The sequence below is a fragment of the Zonotrichia albicollis genome, chromosome 21, assembly GCF_047830755.1.
Source record: "Zonotrichia albicollis isolate bZonAlb1 chromosome 21, bZonAlb1.hap1, whole genome shotgun sequence".
Taxonomy (NCBI): Eukaryota; Metazoa; Chordata; class Aves; order Passeriformes; family Passerellidae; genus Zonotrichia; species Zonotrichia albicollis.
Window position 1 is genome coordinate 10,510,217 of NC_133839.1, and position 22,680 is coordinate 10,532,896.

At 48.4% G+C, this 22,680-nt stretch overlaps 2 protein-coding genes across 6 annotated transcripts in view; one reads left to right on the forward strand and one right to left on the reverse strand.

The window, feature by feature from the left end:
* The window catches only part of CNTRL (centriolin), a 29,383-nt gene extending 21,776 nt beyond the window's left edge, over window positions 1-7,607 (forward strand). For all 5 annotated transcript variants that reach the window (XM_074556206.1, XM_014270506.3, XM_026796387.2 and 2 more), the window contains 10 exons: window positions 124-341; window positions 717-874; window positions 1,118-1,191; window positions 1,557-1,745; window positions 2,095-2,320; window positions 2,497-2,702; window positions 3,347-3,616; window positions 3,692-3,754; window positions 4,222-4,416; window positions 4,584-7,607. In XM_074556206.1, coding sequence (XP_074412307.1) covers window positions 124-341; window positions 717-874; window positions 1,118-1,191; window positions 1,557-1,745; window positions 2,095-2,320; window positions 2,497-2,702; window positions 3,347-3,616; window positions 3,692-3,754; window positions 4,222-4,416; window positions 4,584-4,655 — 1,671 coding nt within the window. In that variant the 3' untranslated portion in view covers window positions 4,656-7,607. The remainder of the gene's footprint in view (window positions 1-123; window positions 342-716; window positions 875-1,117; window positions 1,192-1,556; window positions 1,746-2,094; window positions 2,321-2,496; window positions 2,703-3,346; window positions 3,617-3,691; window positions 3,755-4,221; window positions 4,417-4,583) is intronic.
* On the reverse strand, window positions 6,020-20,497 carry RAB14 (RAB14, member RAS oncogene family). The gene is made up of 8 exons (XM_074556217.1): window positions 20,299-20,497; window positions 13,618-13,676; window positions 12,710-12,763; window positions 11,126-11,303; window positions 10,104-10,170; window positions 8,880-8,967; window positions 8,548-8,578; window positions 6,020-7,954 (listed from the first exon to the last, which is right to left on the reverse strand). The coding sequence occupies exons 2-8, from the start codon at window positions 13,667-13,669 to the stop codon at window positions 7,777-7,779; spliced, it is 648 nt and encodes a 215-aa protein (XP_074412318.1). The 5' UTR covers window positions 13,670-13,676; window positions 20,299-20,497; the 3' UTR covers window positions 6,020-7,776.
* Between the last annotated feature and the right edge of the window lie 2,183 nt (window positions 20,498-22,680).

Here is a 22,680-nt window from a genome sequence, read left to right on the forward strand (position 1 = left end):
GACTCGGAACCATTTTATTGTCACCTTCCTCCATTGGATGCACCCAAATCACTCTGGCTGCAGCCAAGGCTGTTCTGCCTCTGGAGCCCAGAGGTGTGGAGCTCACCATGCCTGTTCCCCCAGGAGAAGCTGAAGCTGGAGAATGCCCAGAGGGTGTTGCAGAGGCAGCAGGGAGAGGTGGATTGGCAGGAGCAGCTCCTCAGGAGGGACAGGGAGGAGAAGGAGCAGCTGGGCTCCCACCTGAGAGCTCTGCAGAGCAGCGTGGAGGCTCTGAGCAGGGAGAAGGAGAGGCTGCAGGAGGACTCCAGGACTTTGGAGAAGAGGTTGTCACAAACCAAAAGGTGAGGGAATTTCTTTTTTTTCCTGCAGAGATCAGAAGGGATGGGGAAGTGTATGAATGTCTGTGTGTTGTAATTAAAAATACAGCTCTGACTCTGAGGTGCCCAGTGATACATAGCAGGCATTTTCTTATGTTCTGTGGGGTTTTTGCTTTAAGCCTCTCTACAGCAGATTTAAAAAATACTCAGCAATGGAGCTGATGAATCAGCAGCATTTTTATATCCTGGCAATGTCATAAGAAATGTTACAACACTTTACTTTTTGTATCTTGGAACAGGACGTTTGTCTTGCTCTGACTGCTTGAGGGTTTTACTGACATTTTTTAAGTCCTCACCAAGGATTTCCAGCTAACCAAGGATGGGATTCACATTTTACAGAGACTTAACTGCTGCTGAAGACAGCAGCAGAACTGCACTGTCCAACATGGAAAAAGTGGAATTGGATGTTAAGAACCTGCAGCAGGAGGTGGAGCTACTGAACAAGCAGAAGAAATCACTGAATGCAGAGATTGCTGCTGTCCAGGAGGATCTTCAAGGTAAAGATCAATTTTTGGGTTTAAGCAGTGATACACTGAAAGAGAAATTCTGTTTAAAGACACACTTTGAACTGTGTGAAATTAAACATTCAGCATCCTCATATGTCCATAGGCAGAAAGAATTGAACATGTTGAAAGGATGAACTTGTCTTACTCACTCTTTGCTCATGAAAAGAGAGAATTTCTATGTATTGGTATTTCAAACTGCTGATGGAAAATTCTTGTCACCAAATACTTTTCTAGGGAAAAAGGAAGAGCTGGAAACACTGAAAGCAGAACTGGATGACTCGAGGCAGCAGCTGCACCTTGTGGAACAGGTTGGTTTTAGTGAAACCCATCCTTATGGTCCCTCTGGGAGTCCGATGTTGCTCCTGACCTGTTCTTGAGGGCACAGCTCAGCAGCAGAGCCCTGCAGAGCTGAGAGCAGGGATTGCTTTGTGGTGTTCCTGCTGAGTGTGGAGTGGCTTTATTGCTTCTTGGAGAGAAGATCATTTAAAAACAACCAACCAAGCAGCACCTCCTGGCTCTTTATCTGGTGGCTCCTTGTGCTTCACCCTGTGGCTGTTTGAGTGAAGGAGCCCTGAGTGTGCCAGTGGCCAGCTCTGATCTCTCAAACCCAAACCTTTGGGGCTGGTTCCTATTCCCAGCTCCTCCTGCCACGTGCTTTTGTTTTCCATTGCAGGGTTTGGAAAAGAGCTCCAGGCAGCAGGAGGAGCTGCTCAGGGAGCAGGCAGCCCTGAAGGAGGAGATCCGAGAGCATTTAAGGAAATGTAAGGAATGCCAGGAGAGGCACAGGAGGAGGCAGAGCCAACTGCAGCAGCTCCAGAAAAAGATTGAGGAGAAGGAAACAGAACTCACCCAACAGGAAGCGGTAATGAGCACCCTGAGTTGCCTCACTTCCTCCTGAGCTTAAAAATAATTCAAAAAGTTTGAGGAGTGAGTTTACAAATAATCACAAAAGCACAGATTGGTTTGGCCAAATTAGCTCGGGTTGGGTGAGGAGTTTCAGCAAAGTGTGACCTGAAAGAAAAACTGAGGGAGCTGTTCTGAAAATGAGAGAGGCAAGAAAAACAGACAGACAGCTTTTGTCAGTAGGCACTGTTAGACTGCAGTTCTTTCCAATTTATGCTGGTTTGGCTTCTCTCATGTCCCTCAGTGATGGTTTTTGGTCTCCCTGAGTTGGTGCTGGTTCAGGCTCACAGTGTGGGGGTTTCTGGCAGGTTCTTCATCGCCTCAAGCAAAACTCAGAGCGTGAAGGGAAAAAACTGGAAGAATGTGCAGCTAAAGTAAAGGATCAGAAAATGCTATTGGAAAAGGAGCTAACAGATCAGCACAAGAAACTGGAGCAGGCAAAAGCCAAAGTCAGGCTGGCAGAGGAGAACCTTGGGAAGCTGGAAAAGGAGGAGTCCCGGTGTGCAGCTCTTGAAGAAGCCATCAGAAAAAGCAGTAAGAGTCATTGCACAAATGAACTGCCACTGTCCCTGGGGGCTGAGGATAATGGCACAACAAATATTTTTGTTCTTCTTGTTTGGGTTCTTGGTGGTTGGAAAATATCTGCTGTGTATGAAGTGGGCCAAGATAAGTTTTGCTAATCAGGATTTTTTTTTTAATGTTCTTTACAGAACATCAGCTCTCAGAAAAAGAATTACAGTTGCAACAAAAGGACAGAGAAATACAGTGTCTTCAGAAAGAACTGGAGGTCTCCAAGTCTGAGCTAAAGCAGCTTCAAGGTCAGATAGTGTCAGAGAGGAGAGAAGCAGAAAAACAAATCTTGAATCTAAAAGAAACACAGAAAATGCAAAGGATGGAGCTTGAAAGCAAACTGCAAGTAAGTCCTTGCTGGGTGGGGAAAGTTTGGGGGTTTGGGTTATTTTAAACAGCAGAATGATGGAACACCCATTTTTGCCATTGGAGGAACAAAGTAATGGAACAACTGCACAACACCCAGGTTCCTCCTGTTTGTGCCTCACAGGAACCAGGGCTCTCTGAGCTCCTGTTCTGCACTGGGTGCTGCAGTAAAAGGCATCTCCCTGCACTTCCCTGGCAGCTTGCAGAGTGCCAGGGCCGTGTCTGAGCTCATCCCCACAGTCAGGGGGGCTGAGGGCTCATGGCTTCAGCCAAGCTCATTTTGTATTGGTTTTGAATCCTCCTGCTGTATTCACAATTGAAAATACACCCAGAGTTGTCATTTATGCAAATCCCTAAATGTTAACAATGTTCAGAGCTACTCAGCAGGCATTTAACAACTTGGCAGTGCCAGCTTGGGCCAGCTTTTTCTTCTTCAGATACTCACTTTAGATTAAAAAGTGATTCACCTTGTCTGACTCCTTCTAGTCCTTCAATAAACCCTTTGAAAATTGTTGTGAAGTCCTTTAAAAACAGAGAAGAATTGGAAAGGCCTTGCAGGGTTGGAGTGTGAGGCAGGTTTAGGTTAAGGACTGGTGTTTGTAACCCAACTGTTTTGTGCTGCAGGTTAAAACCCAAGACCTGGAAGAGAGACAGAGGGAAATGGAGAGTGCAGCAACCTTGCTGAACCTGGAGGTTGAAAATGAGATTAGGACAGGGTTTAAATCTTCACGCTCATCTTCTCCAGCCCCCTCGGAAGATTTGGAATCATCAGTTGAAGGAAAGCGGAGCCTGCAGTGTGAGTGTGATCACTCAGACACTGCTCCCTTCCCTGCTGCTGACAGACAGCTCCTCTCCTTGGAAGAAAAGTTCAACATTTCCAGATTCTTCTTACTGGTAAAATGCTTTGGGCAAGTGGCTGTTCCCGGTGCTGTGTTGGTGCCTCTGGCTGATTGTGCTTTTTCCCCCAAGGATGAGCAGTGGCGGGGAGAGGCACGCCGGGAGAAGCTGCAGCAGCACGAGGACAGGCTCAAGGTGCCCCTTCTGTGCCCCTCACATCCCCTGGGCCCCTTCAAAACATGATCAGAACAACCTGGGGGAGTGGGGATCCTCCTCCAGCTCGGGCAAATCCACTCTGGAATGACCAGAGAGAGGAGCCTGGGGTGGGAACAGTAAAAGCCTGGCTGTACCAAGATAGGTAATTTTAATTGGCACTTAATTGGATGTTGGAGTATCCCAACAAGATTCTCTCATTTATATCATCCTGTGGTATATCAGCAACATGACAGAGGAGTTCAGCATCACCCTGATCCCCTTAAGGTCCAGGCTCAGTTTGAACACAGCCATCAAAATGGATAAAATAACTCCCAAACCCACCGCCCCCTGCTTGTGGTGTGAGACCCCACCTTCCAGCCTTTAGGGCTGGCTTTACCCAGTGCTGCCAATGCGTGTTGTGCCCACCCTGGTGCCCCCAGCCCTGTGTGACCGTGGGTGTGTTGCAGGCGCAGCTGCGGCGCTGCATGGCCAAGCAGGCCGAGGTGCTGCTGCAGGGGAAGCGCCAGACGGCCGGGAGCCTGCACAGCCTCCAGCAGCAGCTGCAGGTGCTGGATGAGCTGGTGAACAGCACCGCCTCCGACTCCTCCTGCCTGGCCAGCAGCCCCAGCCTGGGATCCCTTCACAGCCTGACAAAGGCTCAGGTAATGTTCTGCTGGCACCAGGGTTCTCATTTGGGGGTTTAATGGTTCTTCTCTCTCTGGGAGGGGTAACAGCCATGGGCTGCCTCTCTGAAGGTGGTGATCTCACCCTGCCCCTGCTCTTTGTAAAGGCTGAGCTTTCCTCACAGTGCTCTGGGGTTGTTTTGCAGGTGCCCAGCAGCCCGGGAAGCGCGCTGGGATCGCCGGTGCTGCGTTCCAGCTCCCAGGGGGTCTCTCGGTGACGGCCAGAGCTGAGCTGTGGCTTCAGGCCAGTTCCACCCTCGCTGAGGGGCTGCCAGGCTGAGGGGCTGTGGGGCAGCTGTGGCTTCACAGCCCACACTATCCCTGCCTGTGACAGCACTCCTGGGGCTGGGGTCGGTTCTGCTTTAGGTTTGTGTGTTGTGCAGAAGAGTCTGGGTGAGAGCTGCTGGGAGCTCTCCTGGGACACGGAGTTACTGCTGCAGAAATTGTTGCCATCCCTGGTCTTTCAGGCACTTTCCTGGTTTACTGTTCAGCCCGGTGGCCGAATCTCGGGGACAGCTGGTTCCACCCCAGCCTGGTACAAAAATGTTCTTTTGTAACGGTTTAAGGTACAAAGGTTACTTGAAAAGTGGCTTCACTCTGAAAGCAAAGCCCAAAGCACATCCACAGCTTGGACAGGGCCCTCAGGTGCCATCTCTGAAGAATTCTCCTACCTCACTGGGTGAGCCTTGTCTGAAAAGCCTTTGCTACCACTCACAAGCAGCTGCTGCAAGGCCTGTACTGTGAAGGTTTTGTACAATTGACAACAGGTTTTTATATATAAGTTGTTTTTTAAGAAAAAATTTAAATGTGTATTTAAACATGTCCAAACCAACCTCCTAAGTGTCCAGCTAGTGGCCAGTTTCCACTTTAAAGAAACCTTGTTGCAAGGTCTGATCTGTTGCCAAATGCACGGAGGTTTAAAATACAATTATTTTGGATACTTCCCTAAAATAAACTTTTGTGATTGATGCTTTTATCTGGGGGTGGTTGCAGATTCTTTTCCTTGAAGCTGTTCTCCAGGACACTGATACTGGCCCAGGCCTGGACAGTGACAATGCTCAGAGCTGGGGCTCCTCCTGGCAGGAACGTTCCAACATTGGCATCTCTGTCCCTGCCCCTCTTCCTGGCTGCTGGGTGAGCACCTCTGCCTCTCCCCAGGCCTGGCTGAGCCAGGAGGATACAGACAATGGCTTCTCAACAAAATTACCATCAACTTACTCCCTACTTAGAGAGGAAAAGCCACTTGGTAAATCCTTGAGGCAGCAGGACAAGGCACAGGCCAGTGGCTGAGCTGGGATTGTCCCAGCGCCCCCCACCCTTTCCCAGGGATGGGCTTTGGCATCAGTCTTGCCCTTTCTCTTCAGAGATAACATTTTCTATGCAGCCATTGTCAGAGTTCAGTGGGAACAAACACACCCAGCCCTGCTTCCCTTTGAGAGCAGCTCTGGGAGCCACTGGCAGATTGCTCTGGGAAAGGCCCAGGGTGAAGGCTGAGCACAAATCCAGCACTCCAAGGAGCTCTCTCCCCTCAGGTCCCACCCTCAGCACACAGGGCCAGAGCAAGTAAGACACAGCAGGGAGGTTTATCTAGATACAGGTACTTTATTTACAAATATTTAGATTAATAGCATTGTTACATCAAATGAGGAGTACAGCAGTCCAAACAGATCCTTTCTGTGACAGAAACAATGAGACCTACTGTAACTTACTCTGGGAGTACAGGTATTGCACCTCAACAAGCTGTAGTCATTACAACACTGACTTCACATCAGCAGCAGGTCGTGGTCCCTGGGCAAACCCTGGTGCAGCCTTGGGTTAAGCAGGATGCAGGAGCTGGAGATCTTGAACATACCCATCTACTGAGGAACAGGAGTTAAAAATGGACTAACCAGACAAACAAAGGGACAGCACACGAGTTACCCAAATCCTATTGTCTGCACATTCCAGTTTTGGCTTTTATTTAACATTGACTGTACAATACTCTGGTACCACTGGTTACTTACAAGTCTGAACATTGTAGAGTTTTAGTGTCTAGGGAGGGATTTTCAGACTACTTTGTATTTGAAACGCTGCAGTAAGCCTGAAGTGGGACACAGGATTGTGGTTAAGCACCTACCCCCTTCCATTTTAAAACCTTGTGATATTTTCCAAGTGAAGCTGCACAAGGAGCCACAGTAAAACCCCACAGGAGTGCAGCAACACCCCCCCAGGCAGGGTCACCACGTGACACCCCCTCACACAGGCCAGGCTGTGGCACCCCAGGAAGGATGGACTTGAAAGCTTGAAGCAAAACCCTTAAAAAAACACCCCTCACACAGCACTGTTAAAAAATACAAGAGTAGTTAAAAATCCCTAGAGAGCACACGTTGTTCCAACTGTCCAGTTCAGCCTCTGCCCAGTCCCAAAGTTACAGGTACAAAAGCGGGAGGTGTGCGAGAGCCCGGCCACGGCTGAAGCCCGAGAACGCCAAAGAGAAGCAGGCAGAGCACTGCTGAGTGCACAGGGAGCATTGCACAGGGCACAACGAGAGCCACACCCCACTAGTGTTAGTGTCTGTGTCCCCAGCACCGTGGGGACCCTGCAGGTGACACCCAGCAGCTGGGCTGTGCTGCCACGGGGGCGCAGAGAGCTCACACTGTACAAACGGGGGGTTCTTACACACTGCTCTAATGCCAGGCATCATTTTCTTCATTAAAATCATATACACAGGATGTATTTAACTGTTAGCTCAGTTCCTTCAAATTTTATACATATTTACGTTCTGTTAACAAAGGTAAAGGATAAAAGTGGCAAAAGAATGACATAAAGCTATTGAGCACAAGAATGAACAGATCGCTTCCCTGCGCCACCCCGACCCCAGCACATCCCACAGGGAATTCTTCCAACAAAAGCACATCATTACAGAGCCCCTCGCTACCATCAGAAGTCATTTCACAGCAAAAACTTATCCTTTACTACTGACAGCTCGAACAGTTAGAGGTGGGGAAGAAAGGCCAAAGAACCATAAAATAAACCATACAAGACAAAGCCCTGCAAAAGTGTAAAATCAGGAGTCCAGCATCAGTGCTCAGTTTAAATTATGTATCGGTGACACTATCACAAGGACAATCAAGGAAAAAAAAAAACTTCTAGATTTACCATGCAGGAGAGGTTTTATTACTCTACTTGCCTTTGATAACCTGATTACATCTAAAGTTGTTTAGCAGTTTAGTACTGTGTTAAACTTGTCTCAGAGTTTGAATTAAACCCGGTAAGATGTACAGAAGATGGGGAAGCGGTCAAAAAAGCACCACTCCCTAGAGCCAGAGGTGAGGGGTCAGGAGGAGCACGGAGGGGTCACTAGCAGCCACAGCCTTCTCTCTGGGGCTGGGGTTCGCTCGTTAGCCGCCCGCCCTGCGGGGCTGACGGTTTGTGCTGCACGCCCGACTCGGCCGCGTTCAGGTCCAGGCTCCCGTCTTGGATGTTCTGGTAGATTTTCTTGGCAGCCTCCAGGAACGCGTCCTCCACGTTCTCTCCACTGCAAGAGAGCAGCAGGAGTTACTGAGCTGCAGTGCTGCTGCCAGAGGGAGCTGGGCAGGTGCTGTGCCCTCCTCCTCAGCCCAACAGCCCAGCCCTGGCACAGGGCAACCCCTCTCAGGAGCAGCAGGAATAGGGAATTTGTGCCAAAGAACTGAGGAACAAAAATAAGCCAAGGCATCAAACCACGTGCACAGCTCTGACAGAGGCTTAAAGCCAAGGGAGCCACTATGGATCAGAACCTGTCTTTGTTACAAAGTTCTGTTCTGACAGGTGCCAGTGGGAGCCACATTTCCTGGTGGCCCTGGGGATCCCCAGTGACACAGGAGCCCCAAGCACGGCACAGCAATTCTTCAGTGACTGGAGGGGCTGTCACTGCCCACAGAGCAAAGCTGCAGCTCCGAACAGCCAGGGGAAAGGACCCTTTACACACTGAACACATTGCACACTCAAATAAGGCCTGAAATCCAAATCAGTTCATTTGAATTCAACCAGTCTTTGCCTGAAATGCAGCCAGAGCTCTCAGTTCCAAGTTACTTTCAAGTCACAACAAACAGACCAATCTGAACATCACCACAGCCAAAAGTCACTTACGTTTTTGCACTTGCTTCAAGGAACAATAAACCTGTTCAGAGACAGAGGTTTAACAGTCAGTGCACAACACACCTCAGAGAGCCCAAAGTCAGACACACCACGGCCTTCCCATTGCATGCAGGACACTATTTTAGCTTTTGTGACTATATTAAGGATCAACACAAGCTGACTTCCAGAACTACACAGAGTTATCAAAGTGCCTGAGGCACAGCAAGAGTTTGTACACACAATCCCATCACTCTGGAAGTGTAAGCTTGCAGCTACCCATGCTGAGGATTCACTTTAACATCACTATCTTGTAGGAAAGTACCAGCTCAAGAAAAAACACACACCATTTTCTTCAGCAAATTGTTTGGCTTCTTCATATGTAACATCCCTCTGTGCTTCCAGGTCTGCTTTGTTTCCTATGAGGATTATCACCTGGGTCAGGAGAGAAAAAGTTAGTCTGGGAAAAAGCTTAGGAGCCTTTTCACTGCCACTTTCATTATTAATGAGACTTTCTAAAAACCCAAAGGGAAACAGGCAGAGCAGATTATCTGCAGAAGCCTTCAGGAGAACTCTGCTCTAGCATTCCCACTCTGGGAAAGCAGGAACAGCATCTCCAGCTGTCCCTTTCCAAGGGTGTTCTCATGAGATGAGGTCCTGAAGAGCTGCTGTTTACTCATGAGAGCCATTTCTTGTATTTGTTTAATCACCAGACAGAATCTTTAGTTTTCCCATCAGTTTGGTGCTGAAGTATTTTAGAGGCATTCAGGAACAGGCTGAAGAACAACAGCTCTGTGCTATGGAAGGATCTTCCTCCACAAAACCTGGTCAGCTTTTGCTGGAGATCCAATCTGCATTCCAGCCTCAGGACAGCATTCACCTCATTACTGACACAAAGTGTCGCAGACATTTCTTCATAGAAATCCTTTCTTTAAGATTTGTCCTTCTAAGAAGCAAAGAACCCCAGAAGAAGAATGTAAACAAATTGTTATTATCAGCTGCTGTGAAATGTAGCAAGTATCCCTGTGATTAACTCATCTTGAATGTGCACCATTAAAGGCCAATCACAGGAGCAACTCAGAAACAGATTCCCTGGACACAGAACTTTGTTATTCATTCTTTCTATTCTATTCTTAGCATAGCTGCTCTCTGCAACTTCTCTTCTTATTCTTTTTAGTATAGTTTTAATGTATTATATATATCAATAAATCCAGCCTTCTGATCAAGAAACAAGATTCTCGTCCTTCTCTCACCACAGTGACCGTCTAAAACCACTGTAATAACAAAGCATGGAGGAGTAACACAAGTCAAGGCTGGTCCAGATTTCACCCCAATTTTGTCTCCAACTGCTTCAACCAGACCCTGAAAGGTGAGTGGCAAAAGAAGACTTTGGAGGAAGCCCTTTTGCTGCAGGAGGGAAGGGAATCACTCCATGCTGCACGTGGGGACAGGAGCAGTGCAGAAACACAGGCAGCTCTTGCAGAGACCACTGCAGTGCTTTGGTCTGAGCCTCCCACCACTTCCTCAGGGAAAAGCAACCTTGCTTTTAAGCTAAATCAAGTCCAACTTACAGTATTTGGATTGGTGAGGTTCCTTGCATCTGTCAGCCAGCTGCTTAAGTGATTATATGTACTTCTTCTGCAAAGAATCAAGAAAGAACACTTTTAGCCTTTTATAAAATATTTAGGTGCCAACAGCACAGTCAGCATCCAAACACAGCAACATCCATCATCCCTGCTCTTCTCCCCACCTCACGACAGACAAAACAGCAGCAGTGTGGACTCAGACCACAAATTCAAATCAACTTTAAACCCCTGGAGCAGCTCTCACACTGCCAGTGGAAAGCCAGACCAGTTCCCACTGCTCACCAAGCTCTGCACACACACCAGGCTGGTGCAGTTTTCAATAGAACATGTTAAAGGTTTCCTGTCAAATACTCTTAGAGAACACAGTGCAGCAGGCCAGCACTTCAGTAACAAACTGCACAAGGTCATGTTTTACTCAAGATTTACACAAACAGGAAATACATCTACATATGCAGGAAAAAACAAAGAGGTGCCTGAGGAATATCAAGCACAGCCCCAGAGGAAGATGAAAGAGGTGTGAAAGCAAAAGTATTTCATGTTGCATCAGATGCATTGTTGTTTGAGCAGCATCCTTCGCTGCCAGCTCTGGAGAGGGCAGGGCAGGGTGGCTGCTGTGCAGGGCAGGCTGTGGGGAGGAGGCTCAGCTCAGGCTCTCTGCCCACAGCCCAGGGGCAGCCCTGCAGCCCTGCCAGTGCCCCCACAGCAGCTGCATCCCCTCCTGAACAGCAGGTTCTGGGGGCAGAGCCAGGTCTTTAAAACACTTCAGCACACAGGCAGTCTCAGCCTGAAATGCAAACTCCCCAGGCCCAGCAGCAGGGAGATTTCCCAAGAAATGCCACTCACATCATTCCCTGCCTCATCTGCAGCCCTTTAACCACTGGGTGTTTAGGCAAGGTGTGGCAGGGAGGATGCACAGACACACACAGCAAGGCACAGACAGACAGACAGACCCCACAGGGCTGTGCACCCCAAGCTCAGCAGCACAGCCAGAGCTCTGCTGCCCTTACCTGGTGATGTCGTAGACCATGAGAGCTCCTGCTGCTCCTCTGTAGTAGCTTCGTGTGACAGCCCTGAATCTCTCTTGTCCTGCTGTATCCCAAATCTGTAGTTTAATTTTTTGGCCACTAACTTCAATTATTCTTGTGCCAAATTCAACACCGATTGTGTGGGGACAGTCTGCCATAACTGTCATGAAAAAGAAGAGCAAAGATCAGATCTAGGACAAGGTTTCCTTGCTGCAAAAATATGACTACCACACGTTTTCAGTTATCTTTACTAGATTTTCAGTCTCTAAAAACGCATTTTTACAGCTACAGTTCCCAAACTGCATCACTTAACCAGAAACAAAGTGCTCCATTTCCTGAGCTGCTGTTAGTTTTAAGAACAGTTATAAAATTCCTTGCCTTCTCTGCTGCTCTTTGGCCATACATATCAGAAGGTACCAAGTCAGCTGACTGCCAGTCTATCCTTGCAGAAGGTTAACTATTTTAATGCAGTAGGAAAAGAACTTTTAGGGAATTACCAAGAAAGATACAGTTAAAAAGCCTGTCACATTTTCAAATACAAACACCCAAGCTGGTTCAGACAGGGCAGTAGCATGACTGTCCAAGAAAATGCCAGTTTCAGCTACAAATACACCAAATCAAATCCAAAAAGGCAACTTTCCAGTTATGATAAATGCATGTTAATAAGCTCATCTCTGAGGAAGATCAAGAAAATACAGAGAGGATGAGGAGCTATTCAGGCCACCTAGAGTCAGGGGCAGTGTCACAGCAGAGGTGTTTGGCACATCACTTTGGTTGCACTGCTTTGGCTTGGTGCTGACAGAACTTTCTCCTCATGGACAGTCTGACCATGTGCAAAATGGCTTTTAAATAACTGGCTGATAGTGCATTTTCATTAAAAACAACAGTCAGGAGTTGCTGTTTCTAGTGGAAAACAAATATTTGAACTGCAGCTCCTACCCCCTTGTTAGCTCATCTGAAGCAGCACATGGTGATGCCTGCACAGAAACAGCTCCAGAGTGACTGAGTGAGGGAGCAGCTGCTGCCCAGCCCAGCAGCAGGAACTGAACCTGATTCTTCATTAGCCATGATAAAACATGAGGAAATGTTTCAGCTGAGAGAAACTGCAGCAAACCCTCAACACCATCACCCAGGGCAGGCCAAGTCCTGCAGGGCTGCTTAAGGCTGCAAACCAGAACTCTAAGGAAAATTATTTCTTTTTTTTCCTTTTGAGCTCCTTAACAGCACTAAAAACTCAACTGCTGGTGATCAAGCTACACCAATATTGAAAGCAAACAAAGCTCAGACACTACATTTTTCTTTGTCCATATCAAAATCCACAGAAAAGCTGTAAAATCAGATCCAGTCCTCCCACTCCTCACAGGCAGGACTGGCTGGAGCATTGTGCCATAATTACATCAATATTTGTTTCTGCATCTGCTGAAGTCAAACCAGAAATGTGACCCAGTACAATCCAAACTGACAGAGAGTCAGAGAGACCAAACTGAGCTCATGCATGGTGGAAACAGGCAGGGAAAAGGGATGGAAATGCCAGTTAGAATAAATATCATCAACTGAAATACTCACACTTCTTTTCTGTGAATTGATGAAGCAAACAGGACTTTCCTACACCCATGTCCCCTGTTACAGAAAGAATAGTTAAATCATTGTTGCAACAAGCACATTTTCTTCCTCCCACATAACAAATGGTACAGAGACATTCATTTCTCAGGTCAGATGGGCACTGTTCTATCCCTGGCTATAGCCTTGAATTTATCAACTTGCCACTGAAGCTTTGGCTGCAGATACAGCTCGCAAGCAGGAGCACACTCATGAAACAGTTAATTTGTATTACTGATTTTATCATTTATTTCACAAGGTTATAAAAAGTACAGCTGAAGAAACTGAAATGTAAAATATACTTGGTGTTTGCTCCTGTCTTACTGTGGTAAGAACATCAAAATACTGACAACCATCCAGAACACCTCAAGAAATTGCTTTATTTCCACTGATGCTCTTGCACAATGCCAAGAGTGAGACACAGCAAGAGCTTTTAAGAACCAACTCTTCCAGAGGCTGAGGCTGTCAAGCAGCCTGACTTAAACCTGCAGATCATTTACACCTACACAAGGTCATTAACAATTAAACAATTAACAGCAAGACCAGTTCTTCCAGGACAGCAATAAATGCAATCCCTTAGAGTCCCTGACTAAGCAGCCAAGGAAGCTGCAGCTAAAAGCAACATTTAAACACAAAAATACAGCCTGACAGAGGTTTATGAGCCTCATGCAATGGTTTCTAATCAGCACTTGTGCCTTCAACATAAATTCTAAAACCTCTGAGATTAATGATGCAAAATGCTCCAGTAAATGCTGAAGCTGTAGAGAAGTGTGGTGACCTGGGGGCCTGAGGTGGGACAAGCACAGACTGAAAGCACAGCCACAGCTCCTCTGTACCCACAGAGCATCCACAGGTGTGAGCCCACTGCTACTTACCAATAATGATGTACTTAAAGATGTAGGAATAGTTGTAAGGTGCAGTTGCCATTGTGGCACTAAAATAAAAAAGAGAACATGTCAGAACTGATACTTGTTCTCTCAAGGCAACCCAAATAATCCAGTTCAGTTCATATAAACAAAAAACCCTTCCTCTTCCTCTCTCCCCCAGCCACCCTTTCATTCACAGTTCCAATCTGTGCAGCTCCCCAGCGTCACTGAATTGATGGCACAGCCAGCAAAGCTCCCACACTGCTTGCTCTGAGCCCCTGGCAGCAAGGCCTCCAAGCAGAAACACAGATTATCAATTTTGTCCAGAAGGATTTAAAGCTGTTGAAAAGCTCAGTCCCTCCTCGCTCTGTCACTGCCAGACCAGCACTCACCCGCCAAGGAGCTGAGGGATCAACCCAAAATAAAATCTGACTCCAGCCAAAACCTGGAGAGATTTAACAAAACCAGCAAGTTGGAACTGTTACCTTACACTTCTGAGACTTCCAACAGAACAAAGGAAGCAGTGCAGCTTGCAGAACAGCTCAGATTTAAAAGAATGCTGTAGTAGCCTTAAGTGGGCCTGGGGTGCTGCCTGTCCATGTCAGAAAGTGCTGTAAGCCACAAATCAGATGTTCAGGAAGTTGGTTAACATCTCTGTGGCTTTGTCAGCTCAGCAGTGCTACAGCCAGGCTGCTGAGCAGTTTCTCTTTTTTAAAAGGCAGTCAGAATACTTGTAATATTCCAGAATTTTCCTAAATGTGGAGGGAATCAGAGCTGGCTTTGGCTGTTTAAATCTGCAAGGAGTGAAAGCTGACTTGCTAACTCACACATCAGTTAGCCAGGATTACACATCTGTAAGGGCCAGATGTTGCCAGGTAACACTGGAGATGGGATTGGTCCCAGGCTTGAAGTTAAACTGGATCCACTGCTCAGTTAAGCAAATGGAAAATTTCTAGCAGGAATCCAGCACTTCCCTTGCTGCTCCTGCAGGGCAGATAGCCAGCCATTACAAACACATGGTGCTCCTTACAAGGAACACTGCTGGAGCCTAGAAAGATTTTCATTAGGTCATGTGTCATTCACATGACAAATGAAACCAATACTGCAAAGAAATACAGAGGAAAGCTTCCAGGCCTGGGACTTTCTCAAAAGCACAGCACTGTTCCCTGCACCACAATGAATCCCCCTCAGTGAGCTGCAGTCGTAGGAAAGATGCACAAATCTCATGCCCAGCACAGAGGCAGCAGCCTCTGCTTCCCAGCACTGAGATTTGAGGCAAACATGCTTATCTAGAGCTGGGAGGGGAACACTCCCAGAGCAGCTCAGAGGGTTGCAGAGTGCCAGGCCGTGCACCTCGTGTGCCCTCCACGCCTGGCTCAGCACATGGAAACACCCCTGGCTCCTTCTGTCCCAGCAGAACACAAAGCACTTCTGCTAAATCCAACAGAGACACACACTCTTCACTGAACCAAGTTCATTCCAAGATAGAAAATAAACTGACAAATTTGGACACTAATTCAGCAAGCAAGCCAGCAGCTTTATTGCTTTATTTCCTGGAAGGTTCCAGAATTACAGTACCAGCTCCAACACGTGAATGGTTATTTTCAACAGCAGTAAATAAAGACAAGTCACTGCTCCATATTGAGTTCCACAGGAATGTGTCACTGTGGAAACATCCAGTCCTTCAAGTTTCCTGAACATCTTCACACATTATGTTCTTTTTCTTCCCCAGCACAGTAAACTGGGCACACAAAGCACAAGTTCCTGCAGGACCCTTCCCCTGGCACCTCCTGTGTGGGCAGGGCAGGAGCACCACGCTCACAGCTCAGCTCCAGGGCCAAGCTGGGGGTAACTGCAAGTACAAAAGAAAGCTTGGACAAGCTGATTTATACATGCAGGTACTTCAGGAGGAGAGCAGCAAGTGCCCTGTTTCCCACAAAAGCAGCTGGCTGTTACAGCCCTGAGACACCAAGAGCACCACTGTGCAATCTGAGCATGGGAATACCCAGTGCCTGATGCTGTTAACAACCCCACCAACCAGCAGCACCAGGAGCTCCAAGCCAGGGGACCAAGCACCTGAGTGGCCAAGAAATCTGCAGCAGCCTGTGTGCCCTCTCCTCCTCCCAAGAGCAGGAGGCCAAGGAGTGCCAAGCACTGCAAACACAGGCAAGTTTCGTGTTTCTGAGCACCTGACTTCAGGATATCACTGTGTGGTAAACAGTGCTGAACTGCTCTGCTGTTCCAGCCAGGAGGGAAATGCACCCTGCAATCCAAGTCTGCAAAGTGAGGAGGAATTTTTTTTAAAGCATGGACAAACTGTGCAGTCTCTGTCACAATCTGAATTTGAAGTGAGTCTCATCTAGATCTGCATTGCTAAATGTACAGCTCTGTTTGCCAGGCTGCTTTTGCTTGCTGAGACATGATAATTTTCAGTATGCTCTCTAAGGAATAAAGTCTTTACTATGCTATTTCAATATAAAAAAAACTACTGGTATTACATTTATTCCAAGGGTCACATTACAGAAAAGATTCTGAAATACTCCAAACCATTAGTAAAGGTCAGGAGTATTTTCTGGAGAATAGATGATTCCTTTAAATAAAAAAAATCAAGTAAAAACCCAATACTAAAACAACCAAATAACAAACTTTTAAACACTCAAATTCCAATAAGGATTAGCAGGAATTCAAACTGTACTGAGATCTTGGAATAGAAGTGATATTCCACAAGGACTATGTGCTGAAGGAGAAAACAAAAACTGCAACCAACTGAACACAGAAACCCTGCTGAGAATTCAGCCTTGGAAAAGTGACCACCTCAGCATTTACTGCAGACGAAAGGAGGAAGTCCAGACAAGAGCAGGGCACAGGAGGGGTCAGAGAATTCTGAACCATCAGCTACATGGCAATGCAAGGGGCTGGTGCCCTGAGAGGCATCACCCATCGGCAGGAACTGGAGTTCTGCCTCCACCCTCTCTGCTCCAGACACGTGAATCTCAGTGATTCCAACGGGGGGATGGGGCTCCTTTCCTCTTGGGAGAGCAGGAGCTGCAGGGCAGAGAAAGCTGCACATAAACACCCAGAGCTCAGCTCAGCCATGCTGGCACTGTGACATCAAAGCTAACCAGCCGTGAGTTTCCAGTTAACAGAAAGCAGAAGTTTAGTCTGGGAGCTGCCAGGCCAGGCTGCCAGCTCAGTGCTGGCTCCTCTCTCCAGGTAAGGCTGCCCTGGAGCCCAGGGCTTCAGTGCAGGATGGCCACGGGCCAGAGCATCTCACCAAGCACAGATTTATGCTCATTTCAAAGCCTATACAATCATCTCTGTTTTACATTAAATTTTGCAGTGAGTAGTGTCACCAAATCCATTTCCCATATATCAAACTTCTTCTTACAGGCTTTTTAAAAATAACATTAAGGTGACCTTAATGAGACACCAGTACATCTACATCTCCTCCTCTAATCAACAAGCAGCACACAGATATTTAGAAATCTCACCAAAGCTTTATTTCAAGTATCAGCTACATCTGTACTTCCTGAGATAAGATTGTTCTGGGCACACTGCAGTAACATTCTTTATCACAGTAACATAAGTGTAAATACCAAATTCATAGCAGCCTTTGTGAGACCTGTGCAGTTCCTTCCAGCTCAAGGACACAGCTTTAACTCTTCACTGGGCATCATTTGCATGAAGAAATTTAATATCTTCATGCTCAACAAGAGGAGGTGTGTTATGAAAGGAGCCCAGAACCTGCATGCAGAGGTTTATTAGACACTGTTGTGGTTCACAGCATCAGCTGATGGATGGTCCATGTGCAGGGATGAGAGCTGGGGGAAAAACCAACACCTTCAAAGTCAGCAGTGCCCAGCTTTGTTACTGGTGCCCTGCACAGCACAGCTCTGCAGCCAGGGAAGCACTGGGTACAAAAGGTATTTTGTGGGTCCATCTGGGCAGCCAGGTGTTCTGTGCACCCTTCTCCAAGGATGTGCAGCAGGAAAAGCTCTCACAGTTGAAGCTGCAGATTACTTGGATGTTAATTAACAGACAACAGTAAGATTGATAAGGAAGGGGGAGGAGCTGGAGAGGGGTAGCATTGTTTCATTTGGTAATTGCACTTTTCCCCTGATAAGGACTTTTGTCAAGCACAGAACAATGTGGTTCAACTGGTACCTCAGAAACAGTCTGAGTGCTTCAGTGATGGGCACCTGTCAGACCACAGCACACTGAGGGGAACAACAGTTCTGTTATCAATTCAAAACGTTATCAAGCACTGAATACCCACAGGTCTGCTGGCCACAGCAAGCCATGAGGTCTGCTACAATTAAATTCCTCTGTGGTTCTCTGGCTTTCACACACCAAGGACATTCAGGTCTTCCTGAGCCACATCAACATCTCAGCCCTCTTTAAGATGATGCTCTGCAGCCACCCTGCTCTGCACATTTGTTCATTTTTGCAGGCTTGGCTTTACAAAGCCCTGCTGAGCCTGGTCCCTGAGGAGTCTGAGCCTGCTGCAGCCTTCACACCTGTGTGACACCATCACTTGTTGCTGGCCTTTCCTTACTCATCCCTCAGCTCCTCCAGAGTCACCCTCCCCTGCTTCCCCTTTGGATTTCACCAAAGCATTCAGTCAGCACAAGGCAGGAGATCTGGCTGAGGTGATCTCTGCCCAGGATCACTCTGCATTTCCTCACTGTTCCCACCTCTGGTTGCTCCTTCCCTGGCAGCACCTGCAGGCTCTGGGGCTCAGACTGCAGCCCTGCAGAGCCCTTTCCAGGCTGTTCCTGAAGAAATGCATTTGGTATGTTCCCTCATCATGTCAAACACCCTAACCCAGCCTGAGGCCTAGCAGGTTCTTCTAAAGGCCTTCACTTCTCCTTCCTCCAGGAGAACTTCATTTTTCTTTTTAAATCAAAGCTCCATAACACACTACCTTCACTTTCTGACTTTCCTCTCCAGTCACACCCACCTTGTCCTGGCTGTCCTTCCACTGGTTTCACATCCTGCCTCATTAAAGTTACTCCATTTTGCTTCCTAAACTTCCTGCATTTATTTGTGCACACCTCAATTGTCCCCAGCCACGCCCCAGCAGCAGAGCTGAACTAATCCCTGCCTGCCTGTCCCAAGCAGCTGCAGCACCTCCTGCCATGTCCCTGCCCTCAGCCACCCTGGATCCACTTGGATCTCCTCTCTTCTCCTGCTCTCCTCTTCCTACACGACTCTCCAGCCTGTTGTGTGTCTGCTCACAACAGGTCCAGAGATATCAGCCAAGTCTGGGACAGAATATCCAAAACCAGAAGAGTTTTCTGTCATTCCAACAAATCAGAACTCTGGAGTCCCCACCTAGGGAAACACAAGTCACAGACGTTTTAGGTAAACATTAACTAAGCTCTGCCTCTTGTTTCAGGAAGATTCAGCAAAATGAGAATCAATCTAACCAGGTTCCATTAGATGCCCAGGAGTGAGCAGATAATTTTAAAGTATTATTTACATTTTACATCCCAGTGCCTCCAGTAGAACAGGTTTGTTTCCAAACTGCTGTCCTTCATAAGAACTCCTCTTTTTTTTTTGTTACTCACAAAATGGAAAAGGGGAACTTCTTCCTTCCACTCAGACTTACGACATTTTCCAATCCCTACAGGAAGCTAGCAAATTCCTTTATAAACCAGATTAAATTGTGACATTTAGTAATTAAATTCCCCAAGGTTTTTTCTTCCCATTAGCAAGTACTGCCCAAGCACAAGGGCCCCTCAGTCCAAACCATGACAGGAACCAATCCAGGCAATCCATTCCACAGGATAACATCTGAAAAAGATGTGGTGACTTGGGGTTTGATGTGGTTTAGGACACAGCCAGCCTGAGTGAGTCCTGTTCACTAAGGGGCTCTGAAAAACCTCCCAACACAGATCTACCCCATCTCAAAGCAGAAACCACAGCGAGCAACCTCCAGAGGCACTGGCAGAGCCACTCCAGTGCAGACACCCCCCTCTGCCTGGCTTTTGTGCAAAGATAATTCAGCACAGCTCCAATTCAAAACAAAGCTACCAATAGATGTTGTAGACACTGAGTGTGCTGCAAACAGGCAATAAATCATTAGGAGAAATAAAATAATTTCACCCTGTTTAGCCTAAATAAGCTTTGACAAAAAACCCAGTCTAGAATACTTTCGCTGCTTTCTCAAATAGGAAGTGGCTTTTCCCTCAACCCTCAAAGTTATTTTTCTGTCAAAGTTCATGACGGCACAGGTCAATATAACAAAAGTAGAGATAACGCCGCACATCAGCCACATATACGGTACAACATACACATACACACCCTACGTGCAACTGCAACAGCTCGTAAGGGGGAGATACAGAAACACACACACAGAAACATCGCCTGGGCCGGCTGTTGGCTGCAGTGCCGAGGAGCAGAGGGAGGCGGCGGTGACACCGAGAGCGGCCTAGGCCTGCCCGCAGCCTCCCCCCGCCGGCCCGGCCGCCCCTTCCCCTCCCCGCCGGCCCCGGGACCCGCCCGCAGCGCCCTGGGGGCCGCACGGAGCCCTGCGGGCCCGCCGGGCCGCGGCTCGGGGCGGCACCGGGCCGGAGCGCGGCCGCCTGGGACCCGCCCCGCTCCGCCCGGCCCGGCGGAGCCCCGGCGCGGGGCCTGGCGCTGCAGGCCGGGCCGGGCCGGGCGGGCGGCGCCGGCGGCCCGCCGTACCTGTGCTCGGGGCTCAGGGAGCTGTGCAGCGCGGCTGTGCGGGCGGTGCCCGGTGCCCCGCGGGCTGTGTGGCTCGGCTCGGTCCGGGCTCGCTCCGCTGCCTCAGACGCGGCTCCGCTGCGCCCCCATCACCCCCGCAGCCAAGATGGCGGCGCCCCTCGCACGGGGTTTCCCCTCCCACTCTCGACGGGCGCCGGGGCCGCACAAAGAGTGGGCGCGAGGGCGCCGCGGCGCAGCCAATCACGGCGGGCGCTGCCCGGCGAGGTCACGCCCACCCCGCCAGCGCGAGGGGCGGGGCAGGGCGGGGCCGGCCGGGGCGGGAGCGCGCGTGCGCAATGATGCTTGGGCGGGGCCGGGAGGGGCGGGAGCGCGCCCGCGCAGTGATGCTTGGGCGGGGCCGGGGCGGGGCCGGCCGGGGCGGGAGCGCGCGTGCGCAGTGGTGCTGGGGCGGGGCCGGGGCGGGGCCGGGGCGGGGCCGGGCGGGAGCGCGCGCGCCCTCAGGCGGAGGAGCCGCGGCGTCGCCTCAGGGCGGAGCGGGGCTCGGCACCGCGGAAAATCCCGGATTTCCGCGCTGTTCTACCGGAAAATGGCACGGAAGCCAACAGTGACCCGCCCGGAAGCTCCGGCTCGCCGGGCCATGGTGCGAACCGGAGCAGCCCGGCGCGGCGCAGGTACGGGGCTGTAGCGAGGTCCGGCACCTCTGAGGGGCTCCAGAGCCCCCGTGTGTCCCCAGTAACATCATCCGGTGTGTCCCGTGAGATGCTCGAAGGTGTTCATTTGGGCTTTGAATATATTATATCGGCTTTTTAAACACTTGTGGCATGCGATCCTAAAGACCTACACCCACAACACACTGCCCAAATTTCAGAGCTCACGGGATTCAAAAAATAAATCGGTGGTTCAGGAGATGTAAAAGTGTATCAATAAATTTCCCCAATAAGGATTTTATTTCAGTCCCACACGTTATGGAAAGCATCAGATTCTGCTGTGTGTCAGTGTCCGAGATTCAAACTGCAGCTTCCCCACTGCCATAACATTTCTGTGGAAGTATTTTCCAGAACGGGCATTTTCCATCTCCATTACTGTGACATTACTAATTCCATTCCCATGTTGAGCAACGCCCAGGGAATCCTCTGCTTTCCATGAATCAGCCACCCCCTAATTATTACTCAACCTCTACCAGGGAGAAGCAGATAACACTCCCTGTTACCTGGGCAGAAACCTCAGAGAGTGAAAAGCACTGGTGAAAAACAATTAGAATTATTTTCCCCTTTATCTACACACTAAATAAATAAATCTCTGAGTGACAAAAAGCAAAGATTCAAAAATTAAATTCAATTGTATTTTTCAGTAGAAAAATACAAAATCTGCTGGCAATGTAGTACAGATGTAGGACTCCCGTCAGTTACTGTCAGGGTTCTAACTTCAGACAACACTACAACAGAATCCTTTTCAAGTTTTGCAAAACCTTATATGGAGTGGCTTTTACTAGGAAAATAGGTCAAAACAAGCCAGTGAGAATGATTTCCACGAGAGGGAGTCTTGAGACGGAAAATGACCTGACTGTTGAGACACAGTTGCAGTCTGGTTTACTGACTTGAAAAAAATACACTTCCCTACTACTGCCCCAAATATTATTCTATTAACACAGACACTGTAATGAGAGGGTTTAAGATTCAGAATTGTTCAAATATCACACACAAAAATACATTGAGGATTTCTCTGTGCGTGGTTCAGTGTTGGCAGAGTCAGGCAGGGTGAGGTTCCCTGTTCCACAAGATGGAACTGGGGACAGGGAATTATTGCTGTCATCCATGGCAGTGGCTGCTTGGAGCTGCAGCTCCTTTTCCAGGGGGAATCCAAGCTGGAATCCAATCCAGGCTCCCCGAGGGTTTGCTCACCCTCTGCAGCTCTCCAGCCACACTCACAGGGTGCCACTTCCCCTGCAGTGCCCATGGAGACACCTCAGGATTGCTCAACAACTCGGAAAATCACTGTGGTTCCTCAGCTCACTTCAGTCTGGAGTCTGGCTCGTGGGGAATTTTAATTGTGAACAGAAATGAAAAGCAGTTTTGGGATAAAATGTTTCTTACCTGCTGCAAAATTAAAAGCCGTTATCCAAATGCGAGTAAGATTCAGTTTTTAACTGAAATTCCCAAATATATTTTATGTAAAACTGCCTTCCTTTCTGAGGTGATGTAAAAGGCAATACAGATTTGCTTCAAAACTCCTGCTTTTGAATCGTTTTATATGCTCTGCTCAAATATTCCTACAAGGTTTAAAGTTAACAGAAGCCATGGGCGAGAAGGATGGAGCAACAGCATCTGCATTTCTTTGGTTCTTTATTGTGAGTGCTTGAAAGCCTGCAGCAGTTTTTCGACA

Excerpts from the sequence above, each read along its gene's own strand:
- RAB14 (XM_074556217.1), bottom strand. The coding sequence starts at position 13,669 with ATGGCAACTGCACCTTACAACTATTCCTACATCTTTAAGTACATCATT. Across the intron at positions 11,304-12,709 it reads TCAATTCACAGAAAAGAAGT|TTATGGCAGACTGTCCCCAC; the intron begins GTGAGTATTTCA and ends TTTTCATGACAG. Across the intron at positions 8,968-10,103 it reads ACCTCACCAATCCAAATACT|GTGATAATCCTCATAGGAAA; the intron begins GTAAGTTGGACT and ends CTCCTGACCCAG.